General features: G+C 38.6%; 1 protein-coding gene across 2 annotated transcripts in view; it reads right to left on the bottom strand.

Annotated features, from left to right (window-relative positions):
• Window positions 1–24952, bottom strand: part of ttll12 (tubulin tyrosine ligase-like family, member 12) — a 61418-nt gene that overhangs the window by 27508 nt on the left and 8958 nt on the right. For both annotated transcript variants that reach the window (XR_003674400.1, XM_028451798.1), the window contains exons 3-10: window positions 21841–22039; window positions 20018–20177; window positions 19778–19911; window positions 17580–17656; window positions 15062–15178; window positions 11697–11891; window positions 10057–10168; window positions 6169–6320 (exon numbers count right to left, since the gene is read on the bottom strand). Coding sequence is in view for 1 of the 2 variants with exons in the window: in XM_028451798.1 (XP_028307599.1) it covers window positions 6169–6320; window positions 10057–10168; window positions 11697–11891; window positions 15062–15178; window positions 17580–17656; window positions 19778–19911; window positions 20018–20177; window positions 21841–22039 (1146 nt within the window). In the remaining variant the exon portion in view is untranslated. The remainder of the gene's footprint in view (window positions 1–6168; window positions 6321–10056; window positions 10169–11696; window positions 11892–15061; window positions 15179–17579; window positions 17657–19777; window positions 19912–20017; window positions 20178–21840; window positions 22040–24952) is intronic.

Genomic DNA, 24952 nt, shown 5'->3' with positions numbered 1-24952 from the left:
ATTGTGAAAACTCTTTGTTTCAAGGCTGGACAGTTTTGTAGAGAAACAGAAATTGCTTATGGATAGCCAATGTGGTTTTATGGGAGGTAGAACAACAGCACAAGCTTTAATAGATTTAACAGAAGAGATCATAAGCGCTATTGATAAGTATGCGATCGGTGTATTCATCAATGTTACGACCCCCTCTAAGATGTGATATCAAGGCTTGATGGGCCGCAATATAAATGGGATGCCACACAGAAAGCAATGGTTTTCAAAAGTATTCATTAACAAAATCTTAAAAGTAGCAACAGAACAAATAAAAGGGACTGGAGACCCAGGCCAAACTGAACAAAAGTAGGGAGGGCACTGGGCCAACCCTGGGTGAGAGGGGTTGTTTTACAGCTAATATCCTTGCTGCAGGTCTCAAAGGGAAACTATATGTAGCTCAGGTCATTAGGTCACTGCAGCGTAGAGCAGGGATTTACATTTTGTTCCTGTCTATTGTCTGCTCGGTCAATTTACGATAAGTGTTCTCTTGAACACAGTGTTGTAACTTCATTGACTTCTGCCTTTTGCTTAGAATCTTGAGGTGTCAGCATGCTCAGAACCAGCATAACACTCTTGCTTCACCTCTGAACATAATGCTTTGACCTAATAGTTCTGCTTTTAATTATTGATAATACATATCAATGTATCTTCTCATTCTTTTACAGTTAACATCCTAGCTGCAGGCTTAGGGGAACTTTGTGTCTAGCTTGCTCAGGTCATTAGGTCATCAGAGTGCAGAGCAGGGACACGTACTTTCTGTTCCTGTATGTATTTCTGCTGTATGCCTTTTTGCAGTTTCAGCACATTTAGTATCAGCATAACACTAACATATGGTTTTGGTTTACCATTGTACCTATGCTTTGGCCATGATTTAACGATAACACAACACCAGTGGCTGATTTACAATAAACACAAACATTGTCCTCTGCCTCTTGTTCAGTATCTTGAGACCTCCTTGGAAACCAGCATAAAACACTGCTTTTGTGTTTTTACAGACAGTCAGCAGATTAACACATTTCTAACTAAAACAGACTTCTAACATAATCTCTAGGCTGCAAGCAGGAACCGAAATGATATCTCTTTAGGGCTGGACATCCAGCCTACCCAGAGTATAAACTGTGTAATTCTCTGTTCGGGAGGATTCGATCCTAGCGGCCTTGTAACAAGCGTCGAAGAATCCTCAACCGATGCATGTATCTTGTGTGTCCATCAAATCTTTATTAAACCTGTTATATAAATTTCAATAATCTCTCCTGTTTCTCAATCTAATTCCAGATCAAAAGAACCCGTTAGATTATGAAAAAAATCTAACAATTTGGTGGCAAGCGGTGGGATCTGATTGGAGAGCGGAATGGGAGAAGTCCCTTGGAGGACCCCCGCGACCGGTGAGGTTTGGAATTGGCCCAGACAGAAAAATCGTGCACGAACAAAATAAGGTAAGCAGGACACCTGTTAAATCAAAGAACCTGCTTATATAGTTTTAGTTTCTGTCTGGAGCCAATACAAACACCATCTAAAAATAACTAAAATAGATCCCCATCAATATAATAGTAAAACTAAAACTTGGAAACTATAAAATAGGTTTGCTGGACACATTCTATTTATTTTTTTATTTATTTTTATTTATTCAGTTTATTTCCGACATGGTTAGATTCACTTTTTTTACATTTTCTTTTTTTGGTACATGCCGAAAAAGGAGACGAGAGAAGCAGTTTGCTTATCTAGGTCCCGTCCCCTGTTTTGTACATCAAAAATTTAAATGGGTTTACATGCCTCTCTGGTCAAACATTCTTAGGTTGTTCTGAACAGTCCTTTTTTGTGTAGGATTTATTCTCATCTGTAGTCATTGTTGTCTTTTTTTATTATTTTAATTCCTCCTCTCTATCATTGTTCGTGTCGGCCTTGTTCCCTGTCAGACGTTGTTTGCATTCCTCCAGTTCAAGAAAAGTTCATCTTTTTTTGAAGTTGTTCGAAGGTTTTTCCCTTTTCATCCATGACGTCACCACTCGTTAATTGCGTGCTTTTTGCTAGAATTTTGGTTCAGTCCTTATGTTAGGTGATTATTGTAACAGTTAATGGGGAGAGGACTGTTCCAGGAAGGTTTTTATTCCTTTCCATGATTAAACCTTTTTGTTTTACTATATTTACTCTTTGATTACTTTTTATTACTAGACCTCTTTAGGGCTGGACATCCAGCCTACCCAGAGTATAAACTCCTGTGTATTTCTCTGTTCGGGAGGATTTGATCCTAGCGGCCTTGTAACAAGTGTCGAAGAATCCTCAACCGATGCATGTATCTTGTGTGTCCATCAAATCTTTATTAAACCTGTTATACAAATTTCAATAATCTCTCCTGTTTCTCAATCCAATTCCAGATCAAAAGAACCCGTTAGATGCATACGAAAAATCGAAGATTATGTAACAGTCAAATAACTATCCTACAGACAGTCAGCATATTTCAACAAGACGATCAGCATATTTCAACATACCTCTAACTGTAGATCACTTGAGCTACAGACAGGAACAGAAATTACATCTTTTTAGGACTGGATATCCAGTCCCTTCAGGGTATAAACCACTGTCTTTCCAGGTTCAGGAGGATTCGACACTAGCAACCTTGTAAGCAAGCGTCGAAGAATCCTCACTGATGCATGTATCTTGTGTGTCCATCAAATCTATATTAAAACGGTTATACGCAGATCAATAATCTCTCCCGTTTCTCAATCCAATTCTAGATCAAAAGAACCCGGTTAGATACACACGAGAAATCTAACAGGTGACATCAAATCAGTCTAACATTACCTATGGGGTCCCACAGGGTTCAGTGTTGGGTCCAAAACTGTTTATCCTATATGTAAATGACATATGCAGAGTTTTGGAGAAATTAAAACTTGTGGTTTTTGCAAATGACAAAAGTTTTATTCACCGGTGAGGATTTGCAGCAACTGTTGGATGTGGTCATGGAAGAAGTGAGTAAATTGAAATCATAGTTTGATGAAAACAAACTCTCTGAATTTGGACAAAACAAGTCATGTTATTTGGTAACCGCAATACAAGCATAGATATGAAGATGATAATTATTAATCTAGATATTGAGAGGGTATATGAATACACATTTCTTGGAGTTATATTGGACCACAAACTTTGCTGGAAAGCCCATGTAGGACACATTGGCTCTAAATTAGCAAGAATGGTAAATGGACTTGATTTTATATAGCGCTTTATCACCACACTGAAGCAGTCTCAAAGCCCTTTACATAGCAGCGCATTCACCCATTCACTCACATTCACACACCAGTGGGACAGGACTGCCATGCAAGGCGCTAGTCGACCACTGGGAGCAACTTAGGGTTCAGTGTCTTGCCCAAGGACGCTTCGACACATAGTCAGGTACTGGGATCAAACCCCCAACCTCTCGATCAGAAGACGACCCACTACCACCTGAGCCACGGTCGCCCATGGCTCAGGTGGTAGTGGTCGCCCGTGGCTCAGGTGGTAGAACTCATGGAGGCAGAGGACAACGTGACCATCAGGACTTCTCTTTGCTCAGCCTACAGCGGGACAGTAACGGAGCTCATCATCGGGTCCGGTTATTTCCGAGGGTACAAATATACATAGAAACACATATTACTGGTATATTAACCCATATAAACCAAAAAATATGGAAATGGGACATTTTACTGCTGCAAATGTATAACATATTACTGGTATTTTGTGGACAGGACACATGTGGTTGGCTATTAGATAACCCAGAAAAATATGGAAATTGGACATTGGACTGTTGTATATGTAATGTGTATAGATGTACAGTGTTTCAGTGTTCTGGGACACATACTCAAATTCTGTAGAATCACAAAAAACAAAGAGTCTTGGGGAGTAAAGTGTACTGTATTAATGTATTTATCCAAATGTAACCAAAAACAGAACATCACAAATACAAGCCCAAATAAATGAAATGTCTGAAAGAAAGGGTGATACTATGCCATACAAAAATCAATAAACCAGAAATAAAGTGCAACCTTTTGCAAAATTTAACATGAACATTAAAAACAAAACAACATTTAAACATTGGGAGTGCAAGGATGGGGATATTATGACAGCAGAACCTGGAACAAGACTGCAAAATGTTGCAACTTTTTTTTTTAAATCTAATTTTAATTCTCTTCTTAGGTCATGTCGTGTTAGTGCACATGTGGCAATACCAATTTTCAGTATGTGGAGTTCCTGAGAGTCCTGCACAACTATAATGAATTGCTCAAAAATCTACATGTGTCCTGTTCTCAAAATACCAGTAATATGTTATACATTTGCAGCAGTAAAATGTCTAATTTCAATATTTTTTGTTAATATCCCAGTAATGTGTTCATATGCATGTTTATACCCTCAAAAATAGGGTCATCATCACGTCTCTGCAGAAGACCCTCCGCTGCACCTCAGCACTTTAACAACTCACTATTTTCACAATTTAAATACACTATTTCTACCTTTGTTTTTCTGTTTGCATGTCGTTTGCTTTGTATTTAATAAAATTGTTTCTCTAACAGTTGGTTAAATCTACACATTTATACTGTATATAATGCACATGCAGGATGATGTGTAACAATAATCAACAAAAGTAGCTGTAAATAAATTTTTTAGAACTAAATATAAGGTTATGCTGTGAACAAAAAGAAAGGAAGACGAGCCAGATAATTCTAAACTTTAGAATATAATACAATCATAACTTTAAATCATAAATACAATTCCTCAAAATAACCTTTGAAATCTTTAATATCACAATATTTAAGCTTCCAGTGAATAATTTACTAATAAAAAAAAGTTCACTGATGGAGACATTGAGCTATCAATGTCACCATCAGTTAACTTTTTTTTAATTTGTAAATTATTCACTGGAAGCTTCTCTGGTGGGGTGTGCAGTGGTTATTGTTATTATTATTATTATTATATGAGGCCAACATTACTGCAGCTCTGCACATCATTGTTGTCCTAAAGTCTTTTAATACAAAGACTTAAAAACAATCTGAAATTAGTGGTGACTCAAGTAAATCACCTTTATTATGCATTATAACAATCTGTTCCTTAAGTCTCTAAATTATTGAAACAATAAAAAAACGTCTCCTAGAAAATAAAATTACAGAACATTAAATAATCATTTAATACACATTTCAATAAATAAGTGCATCCCATGGTCCCATGTTGACTCTAAGCTTTATTCTGTCTATTGTCTGTGGAAGTGATGGGTCTAGACCAGAAGATGGAAAATAGGATCAGCTCATGGTTTTAATGTCCAGGGAGGGGCGTGTCCACTCTGCATGGACTTAAAGAAGAAGAAATAAAAGAAGAGTTAGATATTGTCATGATCATCAAAAGGAAAACTGAAAGTGATGGAGATAAATATGCTCAGATGGACTCACACACACAAAGTTTAAACAAATAATCTGTCCTACAGTAAACTGTCTCACACATTAAAAGCATCTGTTTACACTTACATTAATGTACACAAAGACTAGCTCCACAAAAGCAGAAACTGAACTGATCTTACCTTTATAGGCTCAGTTTCCTCTGTTTTCAAATCCATTTGAACCTCCATCCATGGTGGTTTTTCTCAAGAGTCTTCATTTTCAATAAATCCACTGCCATTTGGTCTGTTTGAAATCTCTTTCTTTCTTTCTCTGTTCCTCGTGTCAATTTTGTCAAAACAAAGTGGCATCTTTAATATTTGTTATGTGGGAGTAAAATTACCGCAATTTACCGATACTGGCTGTAAAGAGCAACTAATTAACTTTCATTAACTGGTAGAATTTCTCAGATAGAGCAAATATGAGCAGAGCTACGGTCATTTAAATTAACATGTTGAGTTCAGGGGTCCTGGGAAACCCAGCCCGTTCGTCCAGCTGTGAAAAGAGCACGTGTCCAGGTAAATCTGGACGTATACTTACCCTACGCAACAGAAGATATGAAATTAACAACATGTACTGTCAACAAACCCAGAGTTGCTTAATGGTGACGTAATGCCATACACGTGTCATAAATTAACGTGATGACGACTTACTGTTCTTTTTAAACTATTCTATGCTAAAAATGTAAATACAAACAATAAATTGAGAAAGCCTTCAAGGAAACCTTTGTGTTACTTACTTGTTGGCGAATCGCAACCAGAAGACATTGTAGGCGTAGAGGCGCAGCGGCTGCACAGATCGCAACATCAGCATGTAGCGGATGTCAAACTTGACCAACCCAACTTCCACTCGGTCAAACAGGACTGGATTTTCAAGGTATTTACAGACCACCTACAACCACAAAGGCACATATTAATGATTCAAATATTATATTGTGCCAAAAGACGAGTGAAGTAACATGCTACTTATTTCTTGTTTTCAGTGTTTGAGAGTTTCCACTTTAGCTTTGAAAAATGTTGGATCTTTATAATTAAAACACTTCTCAACTTCCAAAAACTGTAATTAAATGAGTGTTGTCTTCTGTCCTTAAATTAAAAGCTAAAAGATGACTGTGTTGGGTTTGTGCTTTGACCTTTTTGCTTAGCCTTACAGACACATGAGTCAGCATATTATTGTCATTATTGGAATGTCTACACTCGATTGCAATCGCAAAACTGTCGTTCAGCTAAGAACACTTTCACACAAATCAGGCCATTCAGGTGCAACACACACAGTTTAACAACACAACGATTGGTTGGTATCCTCGTGTTATTGCTAAAATGACACAAGGATGCCCCAAGCATGGCCGCCCAAGAAGAACAATGAAGGGTAAACAATGTCTCAGCACTCAAAACAGATGCTTCTCAGGAGATCAACAGCTGTCATTGCATTTGACCATCTTACACAAATAAATATAACCTACATTGATCAACTTTTTATTTGCATTTAATATGCTTTAAAAACTATTACCGTTGATTTAATTTGTTCATTACATGTCTGTTAAGAAATGGCTGATAGAGAGGAGTCTAGGAAATGTTTCTTTTTAATCTAACTCAGGTTTTAACAACTATCTGAGTTTTGGACTGACATGGGTCGTGTCCACAAACAATTTCCCTAAAGTGTCCGTCTAACCAGGATGTGGTGTTGGAAGGATTTGTGTTTCTTTATGGCTTATAAAGCAATACTTTTTTTAGATTAATTTGTAATGTATTTATATCCATGTTTTTGTTCTCTAAAACACATTAAAATATGAGAGAGAGAGAGAGCTCCACCCCAATTCAGAGCATATTAGGATAAATTCACTATTATTCCTCCTCTTACTCAAATTCACACCTCAGATTACATGATAATCTTACAGAATAAACTGTCCTTTTTCCTCGTTGGTCAGGAGGGGGGAAAATGGGGTGTACCTGAACATTTATGTTAACAGGTTTGATCAGGCGTCTGCCCCGCCAAACATCGTGCTTCAGTCCGCTTCTTCAACAACTAACACCCAGTTCCAACACACTCACATCTGCAAATCCTAAGTAATTGCCTCTTTCACTCCTTATCTCTGACACACATCCTCCTCACAACTACAATCCTCCTCCACAGACTCCTGGATCCAGTCTGTCAGCCACAACAGCAGTGGTGAGAAGCAATCGTTAGGAACATGAAGGCAAAGAAGGCTGCAGGACCTGATGGCATCAGTGCTAAACTGCTGAGTTAGATTATCATTATTATTTTTTTTATATAACTTATTAAACACAAATTGAAAGTTTGAATTTTTCAGAGACATTTACCTAAACAAAATCATTGATCAATGTCAATGTGTGACATTAACAGTTATTTTTCCATTCATTATAATCAAAATATAACATTGACAACAATCACTGTCCTTTGCATGAGGTCAAAGGTGAAATAAATTAAATCAGAGACCCCTGCTTACATAGCATCTTTAGTTATAGCATTTTCAAAAAGTAGCTTAAGATTTATAATGTTAATTTTTTGCACCCAAGAGCACTTTAATTTTAAAAAAAAGCTTATTTTTGTTTGTTATACTGTGAACGTTTGTGCCTTTAGTTTAAACTCTATTCTGTTTTTGCTTTTACTAATTGAAGCTCCTTGTGACTGTGATAAACACTGTACAGATATACTTACACCTGTATAAAAACAGGAACAATGCTTACACAACTGCTTACAGTCTGATTTACATGTTTCTGGTTGTTTGCATACAGCAGTGAATCTGAGCTCAGATGGAGTAGGGTGGGGTCGGCCTTGACATGAGTCAAGCTTTGTGTCCAAGTTCCCTACAAGCTCTTTTTTTCTGCTGTGTGTAGCAGAAAATAAACGGATGTGTGTTTCAATGGTGGGTCAAAGTGAGGACAGCTTTGGAAGAGGGTTGGAACTATTCAGAAATAAGGCCAGAGATATCTTTTGGTGGATAAGCTGGAAGGCCTTGTAGAGGTGTAATATTCACTGAAGCTTTGAAATCCTTTGATGTTAACAGCCTAATGCAGAGCCAGGCACCTTCACTCACAGCCGGGGCCACAAACATGTGGTTGTATCTGATCTGAGCGCCACATTATCAACATTCATGTCAGCAGATGACAAATGCGCAGTGAAAGCAGGGAGCCGGTGCAGGAACCTCTAGAGAGGTGGAGGTGTGCCATGGAAAGGAGAGGAATGAATGTTGGTCGTAGCAAAACAGAATCCATGTGTTTGAATGAGAGGAACCCAAGTGGAGCATGAGGTTAAAGGGAGTAGAGATAATGAAGGGGGAAGATTTTATTTGATCTATTTTTTTATCATTTTTATTTTTGCCACATACAACACAAAGACAAACAATTACAGAAAAAAATGTGATAGACCATAGACAACATTTACAATACACATTATAATACAGTGTGTGTGTGTGTGTGTGTGTGTGAGTGGATACGTGTTGTGTATGTGTGAGTATGTGTGTGTGGCAACCCAGAGCCATATCTTCCCATAAGTCTGGAGCTCTTTGCTACCTATTAGCATGCTAAAAGATGGATGACTGGGTACTAAAACCTTTAGAGGGTTTTTCACAACATATTCTGCACCACACCTTAAAACATCTCCAAACATCACTACATGTGCTGATGGATGTTGCAAGAGATTTTGTGCCCTCTTGCCTGGGGTTTCATTAAAGATGTAAACACCAAAGTAATGCTTCACGGAACCTCTGACATTTTCATCACATTCTACAAAACAATTACCCACACTCTGCACTAAAGTCTGAGGACTAAAAGAATGGGAATTTCAGGTCTAATAAAAGCTGGCTCTTTTTACCTGCTTACTGTTTTGGAATTTTAAAGCGACAAAGTCAGAGCCAAAGATAAGAGGTCGCTGGTCAGAAAACAGGCCCGGAGCTCCAAAGCTTCACTCAACATGAGATATACGGAGTCATTACTAAATTATCTTTTAAAATAGATTCTTAAGTATCTATTTTATATAATGTTTTATTTGTATACTTAAAATAGAACATTGCTACAATGATAAATTATAAAATAGGTATTGACTGTACTCATGTGATAGAAAATATTTAGATGGCTCAGTCCAAAGTAGTGGTGGCCAACTGGCGGCCCGGGGGCCACATGCAGTCCTTGCTCTAATTGGCTTCTAAGTTAACGCACAAAATGATTTAAAAACCCCATACAAAATTAGAGAAGAATACACTAGAAAAATGAAAACAAAACACAAAATGAGAAAAATACTATAAATCGCCACGAAATAACACATCATTACATTGAAAACACACAAATGACAACACTAAACAAAACAAGAAAACAAAATGACCACAAAAACAGACATAACCCTTTTTTCCTTTCTTATATTAATGATCAGGTTGGACATTATGTTATTAGATCAAACAATCCCATTTTTTTTAGCCTCTACTGACAGAACAGTTGCCCACCTCTGGTCTATATATATTATTATTCAACCTTAAAATAAGCAAAAGTCTGGTTTAGAGGCAAAGCAGTCTATCAGGACACGGGCAGCATGAAATCTATGCAGAGACAAACATGAGAAAAGTCCTATTTAATGAAAGAAGATGCTTTGGAGTGTGAACGTGTGCTTTCACCTTGGGCGTGCTCTCTCTCTGTCTGATGATGTAGTCCAGATTGTCGGTGATGTGCGTGTCCAGACCTCGGGCCAGGTTCCACGGCTTACAGATCCAATGGTTATTTACTCCTCTAGAAAAGATGGATGTAACCTCTTAGGTGCACCTTCAGCTGGCCTTTTAATTCAAGTTTATTCATGAGCAATGTATATCTGCATTGTTCAATGTAATGCTGGGCGATAAATCAATATTCTAATTTATATGGATATATTTATAAGCACGACATCACACGGGACAATATAGTTTATAGCGATATAGTTCATTTTGCGTTAAAATAGCAATACATTTATTTCCATTGGCCGCAAGTCTGCACCTATTTCTCCTCTCCCTCTACGGTGTCCATGTATCACACGCGTGCTGACAAAACACCCCTCCTCCTCCACTCACTCACCTCTGCAGCAACAACATGTAGACAGTCCGCCACCCAAGAGTAAAAAAAATAAAATAATGGTTCAATCATTTGGAAATGGTTTTGCTTCTGAGTGTCAGATGACCAGCAGCAAAGTGAGCTTTGTAAGGAATGTCGAAAACCTCTTTCAACTAAAGGTTTGAGTACGACGAATCTCTTCCATCACTTAAAAACCCACCACAAAGTGCAGTACGACAAGCCTGCTGCACAAAGCCTGCTGCGCCATCACAAATCCTGCTCCAAGCTTCACTGGCCCATAGTGTGCCATACGAAAAAACAAGTCAAAAGTGGCGTGATATTACCAAAGCTCTGGCTTACCATATCGCTACAGACAGGGTCCCCATAATAAGAAAGCCTATGACATGCTCAGTAAAACACTTTTTGTGCGCTGTAGAGATCCTGAGGTCTCCGTGGGTCGATAACGTTATGAACAGGACTCAAAACGTTTATTGAATGCAGGGGAAGCTCAAACACTGCTTTTATGTCTTTTCAGATGGGACGGTAACAGAAAAGTAACATAAAGCTCTGTCTACGCTCTCAGTACAACCGGGCCATTGCTATGGGATGATGAGCAAGTCCCTTAACCCCCAACTGCTCCCCGGGCGCCACAATGTGGCTGCCCACTGCTCCTCAGGGATGGATTAAATGCAGAGAACACATTTGTATATGTGCAAAAACATATATGCCAATAAATAAAGGCGAAAGCCCCGATTTAATCTTAATCTTACAAATCAGGAAGAAGGCAGGTCTGGCTCACCTGTGACCTTGCGTTACCATGGCCCTTAAAGGGACAGTCCAATAACAATAACAAATTGTACAGCACTGTGGTCAGCTGAAGTTGTTTTTAAAATGTGCATAAATACACATTATGTGTTTTCTAAATTTTGACGTTCTCTACATCTGTTAATAAACGTGACATTTGGCGTGTGGCTTTAACTGACTTACCTTAAGGGTTTGCCTCTGAAAAAAGAAACCAACAGGTACACTATGCTATAATAGTTAAGGAAACCCCAATTACATCACAGAGTAAACATTAATATATATTCATTATTGCCATTCTGGTTTGATTGTATGCATCAAAGCATCATCTTAAGGCAATTGCAAAATATCGAGATACTGTATATCGTATATCGAGAGGCATATCACCCAGCCGTAGTTCAATGTATGACTTGCATAAAGAGTAAACTGTTACCTCTGCTGTCTCAGTCGATAGTGTTTGATGAACTGTGGCAGCTCGGTCTGCAGATTAAAGGTCTGTGGAAGCCAATCAGGTTCAGAGCCAGCGTTTGCTCTACGGGATACAGCAGCTAGACAGTCTTTGACGGTGACGACACTCTCACAGGGAAACTGATTGAGGAGGACATGAGGCCGCTGCATACTTAATTCTCTGGAAAAAAAAGAAACAAAATAAAGTTTCTTTTAGGATTAAATGATAAATGCTCATAATCACAAATCACATGAACATGCTTCAGTATAAATTCAAATATTTGATTGCAACCACTTGACTACAAAAACACTTGTTCACAAACATCATAGGTCACATAACCCTGCATGAATCAGACTGAATGAATTAAACATGTTTTCACAACATTCTCAGAATGTTCTAAAATGCATAGAGTTGTATGGGCGACAGGACAATATTCTAAACTTCATCAGTGGAAATGAGAACATCTGATTATTATATAAAGGCACAATGTTTTATTACTTGGGTTATAGTTGGGTATAGGGTAATGCTTAGATTGCTAAATTAAAAAAAAAAAATTATATATAGGAGTTAATCCCACTATGTGAATGCATTATTCATCATCATCATCATCATTACATGAACAGACTGACATTACATGCATCAGCCATCAGACTTCCTCACAACTTTGTGGCTAGTAAAGGAAAGCAATCGCATTAATAGACATACCAGTATTCTTCATTGTGTTTTCCTATCTTGAATGATTCAACTTTTCTTCATGTTCATCCCGTAAGAATACGGAGTCCAATTGTATTTGATGAAGTATAGACAGTTTTCACTTGACGTCACAACCAATGAGACCACACCTCCTGTTGCAATCTTTGACGGACAGAGTCTTAAAAACTTCTAAATACCTACAAATGTCTGGACAGAATGTTGACACATTGACACTGGATAATGCTGCCAGGCAAAGACATCTGGAAAAACTACAGCTAACTGGAGGGGAGACTTTCATATATCAGGTCCACAGAACCGGGTGACGGTAAGCCAGTGTATGAACACATCTGCTCAAAGCTTATAAATCCCTGAAAAGTTTAATATGTATATGCATAATGTAAGTTTATGAAAAGCATGTTGCGTTTGTGTGACAAACCAAAATTTGAAGAACATTACAACTTAAAGCTGCAGTATAATTTAGAAATCCAGAAGTGTGATGCGACTTTTCAGCCAATCAGAGAGCTTTTTACAAACAGATTGCTCCTTGAGCAGTTTTGGTTGTTACCATTGACTGCCCAACTCTAGTCAATGAGGGTTCGCATCCTGTGTAGTAAAGTACAATGGTGGAAATTCCAGCAGGAGAAAGTTCCATTGGGGAGTTAACAACACTTACACGGTATAAGTAAGCAGAAAAAGCAAGACTGATGTCAAGAAGCAACAGTCTAAAGACACAAACTTGGGTGGAACAAACTGCACTGAGGGCAGCGTGGACTCAAAGCGAACATCCGTGACTGCGTGCAGTCTGCCCCACGTACTGGTGTCAAAGAGAGAGTGAGAACAGACGGGATACATCGCGTGTAAAGCTAAGAGAAAGATATCCAAGGTGAGAGAATGAACAATTCATTTGAAGTTCAGATGCAGAGTGGAGTGGGTCTGACCGGCAGCTGAGATCACTGCAGCTACATGTGTGAGCAGCTGCAGCGCAAGACAATAACTACAGAGTGATATGTGCATTCATGTCAAAGTCTCTAAAACACCAGAAAACTCCAATAACACAAAATAATGTCTATAGTTTTCACTAGTCTCTATTGAGAAAAAAGTCACTCAGAGCTCCACAGTTGTGGGCATTCATAAGGATACTGGTATTGAGCTGCACAATAAAATTATGTTTGTTCATGTGTCCATGTGTGTACTGTAGCAGCCATGCACGACGCATTTGCTAGCATGGACATCATATACATATGATGTTTGTCTTTGCTTTTTTCTAAACATGGCGGTCCTGGACGCGATATCGGTAATACTGAAAGGAAAAAAAAAAGAACAATAATGGTTTGGATTTATATAGCGCTTTTTTCAATGTGACTCAAAGCTCGTTACAGAAACCATTATTCATTCACACCAGTCACTTACATCAGTCATACCAGTGGTAGTACAGAAGCGTGGCTGCCATTTTGTGCCTACGGACCCTCTGACCACCACCAACATTCATACACAATTCATATGAGACAATGTGGGTAAAGTGCCTTGCCCAAAGACATGACAACAATGACTTGGATAGAGAGAGCCAGATTCAAACCCCCTAACCCTACGGCAGTTGGACGACCCACTTTACCACTGAAACACAGTCGTCCAGATACCGCCAAAATACAGTAAGTAATCCATTCAACTCTGACCCAGACATCAAAATAATAATAATTTTGCCATCAAAAGCCCTCTCTCAGTGTTTTTTTGTTTTTGTTTTATATAAGGAATGTTCAGATGTTAAGAGTTGTCACTGAAGCAAAAAAAAAAAAAAAGCTTTAAAGTCACTGACAGGGTTTTTTTTTTTTTTTTTTTTTTTTTTTAAAAAAGGCTGTTTTTTCAGCTTTTTGCTCTGAAACTGAAGATTTGTATAAAACTTGCTCTATTCAACAGCTGATTACAAAAGAACAATTTCAGATAGTCACAGTAGAAAATATTCTGTGGGTCTTTAAAAAAATCAGTCAAAATGCTCAAAAACGGCTGGCACTGAGGGGGGGTAGAAAATCTGAAAATAGTTGGCACTGAATGAGTTAATGCGCAAGATTACTGCTGTCTGATACAATGACCTAAGATCAGTGAGGTTTGGTCAAGTGACTACCTTGAGTGGAGGGCAATATATCAGACGATTGGCAACCTTAGTTGTAAATATCTCAGTTTCTCCAAATACACATTACAATGAAACTCCACAATATTTTCTAGTTTTCCCCACGTAAATATATTTAGGCAAAAAAATGTTGAAAAAGCTCTTGATCTTTCAAAAACCCCAAAATCTTCAGAAAATTGTTCCACAATATTTCCTTAAATTAAATAAAAAATGGACAAAATAAAAAATATGTAAGTTTAATGCCATTGTCAGTGTCTTACATACCTTGAATATAATTTAAACATGGAAGTGCAAATTAGGACACATTAATGTTGAAATTGCTCATTTTTTGAATTAACTGAACAAAGCTTGCGTTCTAAAAAAGATGAGCAGCAAAACTTTTTCAATAAATGCCTGTAGTAGTGGATTTTATAAAAAATATTTTTTACTCCATTTGAGGTTAAAAAAGAAAGAAACACAGGAATTTACTGTGAAAGGCCCTGAAAACATGAGTCTGTAATGGTGTTGGGATGTAGGTTTGTGCGCTGCCAACCTGTAGTCTTTAATGTGATTATAAGCCCAAATGATGTCCGCATCCTGCTCATCCTCGGTCAGCTGAAAACGAGGGTGGCTTAGATTCTTCCTGACTTGTGACATCTCAGAGTAGACCCTGCAAACAATAGCAAATAGCATTTGACAGATCAGTAAAAGAGCATTAAATCTAGAGATCTCAAAACCATCTTGTCTTGTAGTGCTTATGCTTCACCTGCATGTGGTTATAAAAACAACATGCTGGCACAACAATATTTTGTCTATCATTTGGTGAGGTTCGAGTTACAAAGTGGACTTCTTTTAAAATGGTTTAAAAATGTACCACAGGTCAGTTTTAGGGAAACATTGGTGTTTAAGTGCCAACCGACTGCATTCTCCCCTGGAACTGAGAATTTAACCCACAACGGCCCAAGTTCCAACCGGTGGAACCACGGCCGTAAATCTCACCCCTGGTAGTAGTTTCAGGGCCGCTGTGAGCTCCTACTGAGGGGATGAACTTTTTAAAATGCCTGGGGCTCATGGGAAGGGGGGTGGGGTTGCAAAGCTAATGTCTGATTGGCTGGCATCCTTTTTTTAATCCCGTTTGTTGATAACCGTTTTATTCATTCATTAGTGCGTTTTTACTGTACCATTTGAAAACTACTGGAATGAGGACGAGGTCCAGGAGATGGTGTGGTGGCAAAATTGATTAATTATGTATACTCATATTTGCTCTTTGATCTCATTCAATTTAATACTCCAATTTGTAACTTTCCACGCCTGTCTGATGTCTTTTCCTCTTCCTGCAAAGTCAGTGGGCTCATACTCCCATAATACAGCTTCTCTAAAGGAATGTCAGTTGGCCTCAGTTTAATCTCCAAGGCCAGAGCACGTCCAAACCCACCCCAGACATCACATACACACACACTCACTCACACACCCACACACATCTAACTTTCACCCCGACATCGGAGGTGTGACCTCCGGCAGACTGACCTTCCCCCCCTGGTCTCTTCTTTGTTGTCTGTGGAAGGGGGGAGGTGGGACAGTGGGGTATAAATGTGTGTGAAAGGAACATTTGGCCCTTCTTCGCGTTCTCTCCCCTGGCCAGGGGAGACTACTGCTTTGTCTATCCTGCTTTGTACCTTTTTATTCAGTTTAGATTAAATCCTTTTTTATTACTTCATCATCTCTCCTGTCTGGTCTTCATCATTTATCACCATAGAGTGTGTTTTCAAGTCAAAGACGAGGTAACCGTAAATTTCACCGTAACAATTGGCGTCACCGTAACAATGGCATTAAATCAATGAATGTTTTTGAGAAGACTATCAAACAATTGCTGCACAAACAAGCTCATTTCTACAGGTAAATCGCTGCATGGTAAACTTGTTAGCTTATTTGGAAACAGTTTGTATGGGAAAATTTACTAAAACTCTGCATGTATTAAAATGTGCATATCCCTACATGCACTGATCAACGGTGCAAATCCCACACAATCAGTATTGTATCGGTCAAGCACTTAATATTACATGCACTACCTGTTTTGATCAACAAATTCAGTGCATTCACTAAAAGAGTTTGTGCGTTTAAAGTATGTATAAAGTGTGTTCAACGCTTTACATGGGCGAAATGTTCATTTAAATAGGGCGGAGTCAACAATTTCTGCACTCGAACCGATCTGCGCTGCAATCTTAGGAGCAAAACGCCCATTCAGTCATTTATTAAATCATTCAGCTATTTATTCATACATTTCTTACAAAAATGTGAGCAATTAAGCATTTGAAGCAGATAACAGAACACAACGCACATTTTGGTCCCAAACTGATGACTTCCCTACACTACAAGCACCAAGGACTGTTGGTCGGTAAGCGGCTGTAGTCGTTACAGCTCAAGCTGTTCAGTTAACCTGCACATTGCAGATATTACATTGTTTATTGTTAAAGTATTGTTTGCTAGTCAATATGTTGAACACAATAATAAACTAAAGCATTAGGATAAAATTGGAAAAATTAGGAAATCTCAGATCATCCATTATAATTATTGTGCTTGTTACAACAAGCATTTAATAACCTATTATGCAACATTTTTATTTATTTATATTTTAGATATAAACATTGCAGAAATTTGCTAAATAATTTTCAGCTTTCATTTGTGAGCTATTCAGATATCCTATCTTAAAAAATGTGGGAGTGAAAATGAGCACAAGCCAGCCACAATAGACTACAATGCACCTCTAGATGTGGGCTGTTACATTTGTAACAAGAGCAGCAGCTGTGGAATGGCCGATCTGTGCAAGTCCTTGAAATCTATAATCGTCCATTCTAAAAATTACAATTTTGATTAAAAATATGATACTTGTTGCAGCTCCTTGGTTCTGGGAAATGTTTTCTACAGTTGAGTACACTCCCTAATGAAGGGAGTGTACTCAACTGTAATGAAGGGAGTGTGAGTTCTCTTGCTCTGACCTCCCCAGTACACTGGAACAGCAGGTGACATGCAGTCAGAGCTTGAAAAACAAGTTCCAGATGGCAGTGACTTACTTTAGTCTTTTGTCCTTGGGAACAGTGTAAGGTTGGATTTCTACGGGAAGATCTTCTTTGTTCTCTCGTACAATCGTCTGGAGGTAAAACAAACATTAAAAACTTATAGTTGGCAGTTTTGTGCAAAACATTTCAGACAACATTATTCCTCTGCCCTCATACATCATCTCCTAGATGACACTTAACCACCACACTTACAGCCTGTGCTCCCAGGTCTTTATTACCGTATTTTTCAGGCTATTGAACGCACCTCTGTATTAGCCGCTTTCCAATAATTTATCAATTTTCCAAGAAAAATTCACGTAAAGGCCACTCCGTGATTGACTGAGTCAGAATCGAGACACGATTGCTTCTGAAAAAATGTAACGTGGTGACTTGGCAACTTTATTCTGTTTATTGTTTTGTTTCTATTCAGAAGTCTTTTTTTGCAAGTCCAAGTCAAGTCTGAAGTCTTTGGTCACGAGTCCAAGTCAAGTCTCTTAAGAGTCTTAAGGCTGGGATACACTCGTTTCACTCAGCTGCAGCTCAAACTGTGCGACTGAGACGCAGAGCCCGAATGTTCGCAGCTCACAATGCATGTTCTCACACTGTACGGACCGACACTCTGACACGATCTGACTGCTCACACACGACACGTCGGGGTCTTGTTTCCGGAAATGCAATGTACAAGTTAGAAGAACACTAAAGCGTCACCATTAAAACAGACGAAGAAGAAAAAACCCGGAAGTGGAGAGAGACTCGTAAATCTCAGCAAAAAGAGCTTTAAAAAAGAAAAAAAGGCGATGTGATGGACCAGGAACTGGCTGGACAGACGTGGGCAGTACAGTCCGTCAATTTTACAGTGGTCCTATGGTGTTCGCGCATGCGCAGTGTGAGAGTTTACGGTAAGCCGGTCCGTGGCACTGCTTCAACTGTGCGATACCCTCATGAGGAATGAGGAATGTTTGAAATCCTTACGACCTACGATTGCTGGTCGTGAGGTGTTAATCGCTTCTCGTGACCCCATGTATACTACACAATGCACGACACACGATCTAGCAGAGACTCGCACGATCCCACAAAATAATCGCACGAGTCGAAAATCGGCTCAAAATGGGCCAAAAATTGCAGTGTATGCCTGCCTTTATGTCTCTTCTGGTTGTAATGAGCCTTTAGTTAGCTGCTGCTATCTGGTATCCTAAGATTATTGCACAGCTATATCTAAGAAATTCAAAGCATTTACTGTAGTATTATCACTCCTTTATCTATTAGCATATAGTATCAGTACTGTCTAGTTGTTATATGATCACTTTAAGCAGACTATTGCAATACCAATCTTTGATTAGTGTACTGCAGACTTCGCACTCAGCGCTCCTTTTGTTGGTGTCGTCCAGTTTGAAATTGTTGTAACCAATTGTGATGACAAATGATACAGCTGCAGGTGGGCTGTCAGTCGCCATGGTCGTCAGCCTAGGTACTAGTGCGTGAGCCTCAAGGCACGCACCCAATACGTATTATGGTTATCAAGGTTAGCATGTAAAAAAACTTGAAAAAGTAATGACTTGATCAGACTCAGGATTATTTATTCTTTTCAGCGACAAGAACGGTGAAAACCTTTGAATGCAAAACACAATGCAAATAGGTTCAAAACTTCCTATCAAACAAGGTTAGTGCAAATAAATACAATTTCAGGTAAGCACATATAATTAGGTTAAAGCATATTTTAAACTACTTTTTACTAAACCAAAGCAGGTAAGTAATATGTAAAAATAGGCATTAACCAAACAGAAAATTAGGTCTACTTTTATAACCTGAAACCATTTTCCTTATGTTTATATCAATTATAAATATTACAATTTCAAATTTAATTTAACAATTTCTCAACAGAAATACTTTTATATTATACTATTTTTATACAGCGCCAGCATGCGCTTGAAGCAGCACATGCACCCAGCATTACGTGCTTAGAGCACTCAGGCAGATCGCCGCAACATTGTTCACAAGTCCCAAAACATGAGTCCGAGTTGAGTCTGAAGTCTTTTGAGCACGAGTACAAGTCAAAGTAAGATTTAAAGAAAAAAAAAAACTTTAGCTTTACTTCACTAAATTTGACCATCAGAGTTATACGGTTAAAATGTTACATGCCAGTGGCGCTCGCCCTGTGCTGTGAAAAATTCCTGGAGAGAACATAAAAATAATGTGTAAATCAAAGTGCTTACCTCATAGTATGTATCTGGAGGCTCAGCGGTAGTGTCGCTCACCCCTTCTAGTTCATCTGGTATCCATGGTAAAAGTCGGCACCGCCTCACCAACGAGTCAGTCTCCCCATAGGCGTAATCACGCGTTACTTCATCTGAAGGATGTGATGGACTAATAAGTCAGCCTATCAGCTTTTTGGATGTTCATGTTTGCTGGAAATGTTAAAATACTTTAAACTGATTTAATAAAAACTGTCTCACCCCCCTTCAGCAAGTCACGTAAAGGCCAGAGAATCGTGTAGGCCAGCTGGCCATGGATGTAGAAGAAGGGAGCCATTGCACAGCTGGGCTGGTTGGAGTGCTGCACCTGGGAGCCAAACTCATCCATGATGTACCACACAGGAACCTTCTCTTCTGCAGACTGTAGGTTCAAACGTGACAAGCAGAAGGTGGTGAGGCCAAAGAGATGACAGACCATGTTAAGGACAATGTGTCCTTGTCTAATTTCAACTGAAAACAAGACAAAGTAATTAAGCTACTGACTTTACCAAGTGGTCAAAGTTTGTAATACTCAGTTCAGAGGTTGACCGTTGGAGCCAGCAAAGCCTTCTCTGGAAGCCTATACAGAATTGGTGACTTGAGTTCTTCTAAAAACAATCATAAAGCATTAAATTATGTATTTGTCTGAGCTACCCTTGGATAAGGATTGCAATGCTACTAACGCACAATCAATTACAAGCCCCTGGTCTGCACAACAAAAGCTCTCAGAACAAAAGCTCTAAAACTAAAATATAACAGATGTTTGACTTCTGTAGTCACTCACTCGCATGTAATACTATCCCATTCGGGCCCCAGCTGTGATCTATACCTCAGTCTAGATCAGGGGTCACCAACGCGGTGCCCGCGGGCACCAGGTCGCCCGTAAGGACCAGATGAGTCGCCCGCTGGCCTGTTCTAAAAATAGCTCAAATAGCAGCACTTACCAGTGAGCTTTTATATATATAGATTTATTTATTTAGCTATTCTTGTTTAAATCACACTTACATGTAACTTAGAAATGACAATACATATATATAAACACTTAAAATGTAAAGTGTTTTTTGTGTTTAATACATACTTGCCAACCCTCCCGATTTTCTCCTGATTTCTGCCCGACATTGTCCGGGCGGACCATCCTTCACTGAGCGTCGTTTCCAGCCGGACAATAATAACGATTACACCGCATAAGAAGAGGAAGAAGACTCTTCTTCCTCTTCATATGCGGTGTAATTATATTATTGTAATAATAATATTGTTGTAATAATAATAACGATTACACCGCATAAGAAGAGGTGTAATCGTTATTATTGTCCGGCCGGAAACGAAGGATGGTCCGCCCGGACAATGTCAGTGAGGAAATCGGGAGAAAATCAAATCCAACCATGTGTAGGGAAGTGTTTCTGTTATGGTTGTAGCTGTTGTTGTATAGGCTATGTTTAATTTTCCTTTTGTTGATTATTTTTATTTCAAGCATACATTGCATAGATTGATGGATAATTTATGCAATGTATGCCTTTTTTGTTTAATTTTATGTTATTTATTTTATTAATTCTACTACTACCACCATTTACCATTTGCACGGGTACTGTGGAATTTGTTCTTTACTTTATATGTGTTTTTCAAATAAAAGAACACTGTGAAATTGAATTATTTCATTTTCTCTTTAAAAAGCAAACTACCCCCCCCCCCCCCCCCCCCCCCGCTCTTTTGAAAATCTCCCTAATTATTATTTAAGTGTGTATCAAACTGGTAGCCCTTCGCATTAATCAGTACCCAAGAAGTAGCTCTTGGTTTCAATAAGGTTGGAGACCCCTGGTCTAGATCTTAAGATCTTTGCCCGCACCGAATGGGACCTGAAAGGCTTGTTCAGTCTTAACTATATTTTATAGCTCGGGCGCTACGTGGTAAATGAGTGTCAGGTGATGCGTTTCAATTAACTGATGAACCATCATGGTCATTGATGCATGTAAAAAGATAAGTTGTGTGACTGAGAATTTCCCAACAGGAAGAGTGAACAGTAGGTAGGTTTTTTTTGCTAAACTTACACCTTGGGAGAGTTGATAAGTCTGGTTGTACTTCCACAGGCACTCCATCACTGCCTTCACTATGCTTGGATCTGGGGCCTCGCCATGGAAATCCACCCCAACAAGGGATGCCATTCTTGACAGCAGACCTGGAATCTGCTCCAGCTGCTCCCTTGCCTTGTCCACACGGTACGTCCAGGCATGATCCACCAGAAAAACACTGCAGAAAATATAAAGGCTTCAACTCATACTCAAAGACAGGCCTTACAGTGCTGGCCACAGTCAGGCTTTTTTGGGGTACTGGATAATAATTGATGATAGCTTATCGGCAAAAAAAAGGCACAATTTCATCCTAATTTCAGCTGATATAGCAAAATAATATATCATATTCATTTATGTATCTTATTCATAAAATGTGTGCCTACTTATAAGATGTGATTCTTCTACAGAGATGTGCTTTTCTTTGTCTTTCTTAGGAGAGAATCAGATGGCAGTCACATGTCTTCATCATCCCCCACACACACGAGATAAAACACCAGCTGCCTCTTGCCTGGTCTCCAAGGCCAGAGGCAAACTCACACACGCACACACATTCATATCAACACACACACCAACTGACGCACACACACATATCCGTGGCACCAATGTCTCCACGGTCCCAAGCTCAGTCAGGCCATCTGACCCCCTCCTTTCTTCCCATATTAGGGTGGGGTTCTTCCTATCTGTAAAAGTTTGTGCTCAGAAAACTTTCCAGTTTGTTGCTTGCCTCCTTCCAAGGGGAAAGGACTGCCTTTTTGTACTTTTTTTAGTTTACAATAAACATTTTTTTTATTACTTCATCACGTCCTTGTCTGGATCTCATTTTTCAACACAGAGCATTTATAACCGAGTTTAAATCGAGGACAATGTAAATTTGCCGTGACACAGTTCAATACGATATTTGAAATCAATAAGTTGACCACAGCACAGTGATTGGAGCCAAATGTTCCGACACAGGTGATAAATGTTCATGTTAAGCCTGAGGGAGGCGTGACCTCAAATCAAAGAACACATGATTATCACTGTCAGAAAATGCAAAGAAACACACAATGACATTGATGCAAAGTTTTTATGAATTAATATGTTGATAAAGGCATGATTTAATCTTCTGTAAGTAGTGATATAAGTGAGAATATACTGTATGATCATCAATGCAAAACTTTTCAATCTGAGTTTGTGTTTTATTTAGTACATCAGGATTTTTTAGCAGGAGTAGAACTGATTCAATTGTGATTACTATTGTTTTCTTTAAAAAAAAAAATCTATGTGGAAAAAAAATAAATTACTTTTTTTTTTTAATTTTAAGACTACAATCTGAGTTCAGAGGGATGTCTGTAGATACCAGTGCTGTCAGTAAGAAGGAAATAGAAGGTCCACTACTGGCAGACAGGAGGGTGGCAGTGACAGCTCTTACAAGATATTTGACAAGTAAAGCCATTATTGAGGGGTGAAAACCTTCATAATTTCCAGTATTGTTAAAATCACCTGAAAACTTTAAGAGGCAGGTCAGAAAGTATCGGCACATCAGAAGAAAATTTCAATATAGCCCATTATAAAATTCATTATTGTATTGAGACTATACAAGACATAAAACACCTCCAATAATTTGTGCCTTCAAGTCAAGAGCATCAGGAAAAATGACCCCAAATGTCCTTCTCCACCTGCAGTTCAGATAAAGTTTCTGCTCAGGCTTAATATGAACAGATCCTGCCAGAGAGCAGCTTTGATTCCAGGTTTGACTGAAGACAAGAAAACTGTGCAGAGGGTCATAAACATGCCCCTGCCTTCCCTCAGAATCACCCTCAGCCTTTGCACAAAACCCCACTCAGCGTTGTGATTGGAGATGCTTCTGCAATGCCACGTGTCACCAGGTAAACTCCTCACCAGTCCTTGTTCAGTGCCTTTGTTACAAACACTTCAGATGAAGCTCCACATTCATTTTCAATCACAGGATAACATGTTCATTAGTCAACTCTGTAAGAGGAAAAATGTACCTCATGGATGATGATGTGATAAGAGTTGGATTTCCACTCACTCTCTGACAAATGGTAAATTGCATTTAGGTGTGTATCTAGTCTGCAGCTAGGACCACTTGCTGTTATGACCCTTGACTTGAGGCTCATAAAACTTTAGGAGGGTGTGAGGAGTGAGATGAGATAGGAGAGACAGAGACAACTCAGGAGAAATGAGAACACATTAAGGGAATATAAAAGGTTTATGCTAGAGCTGCAACTAACTATTATTTTTGTAGTCAACTAATCCATTATCTTTTCCATTAGTCGACGAGTCACAATTATTTTTCTGCTTTGAAGCACATATTTTGGACTGTTTTTTTTAGCGCACCTGCTTACATCCTTCCACCTGTGAATGTCTCCCTGTTTTACAGCGAAGAATTAAAACAACTACAAAAATCATGTATTTGTAGTATAGTTGTAGAATATATATTATAATTGAAATCACAATAATATTATGAATGAATTAAATATCACAAACTTAGTGTAAATAAGGGTGCGCTCACACTGGCAACCGGGGCCATTCCAAGCTCACAGCAGGAGTCCCCCCCCCTCCCCTGTCCCTTTTCTGGCACGGTAGAACGGACGTGATCACCAGCTCAACTCGGTTATTGAAATGTATATTAAATGATTATTTAAAGTTCTGTAATTTTATTTTCTAGGAGACGCTTTTCATTGTTTCAATAATTTAGAGACTTAAAAAACAGATTGTTATAATGCATAATAAAGGTGATTTACTTGAGTCACCACTAATTTCAGATTGTTTTTAAGTCTTTGTATAAAAAGACTTTACCAGGACAACAATGATGTGCAGAGCTGCAGTAATGTTGGCCTCATATAATAATAATAATAATAATAATAACCACTGCACACCCCACCAGAGAAGCTTTCAGTGAATAATTTACAAATAAACAAAAAGTTCTCTGATGGTGACATTGAGATCTCAATGTCACCATCAGTGAACTTTTGTTTTTTATTTGTAAATTATTCACTAGAAGCTTAGATATTGTGTGATCATAAAGACATCAATGGTTTTTATTTTGAGGAATTGTATTTATGATTAAAAGTTATGATTGTATTAT

This window comes from Gouania willdenowi, chromosome 6 (assembly GCF_900634775.1).
Source record: "Gouania willdenowi chromosome 6, fGouWil2.1, whole genome shotgun sequence".
NCBI lineage: Eukaryota > Metazoa > Chordata > Actinopteri > Blenniiformes > Gobiesocidae > Gouania > Gouania willdenowi.
Note: the sequence above shows the minus strand (reverse complement) of the source record. Positions and strands in the feature narration are given on the sequence as shown.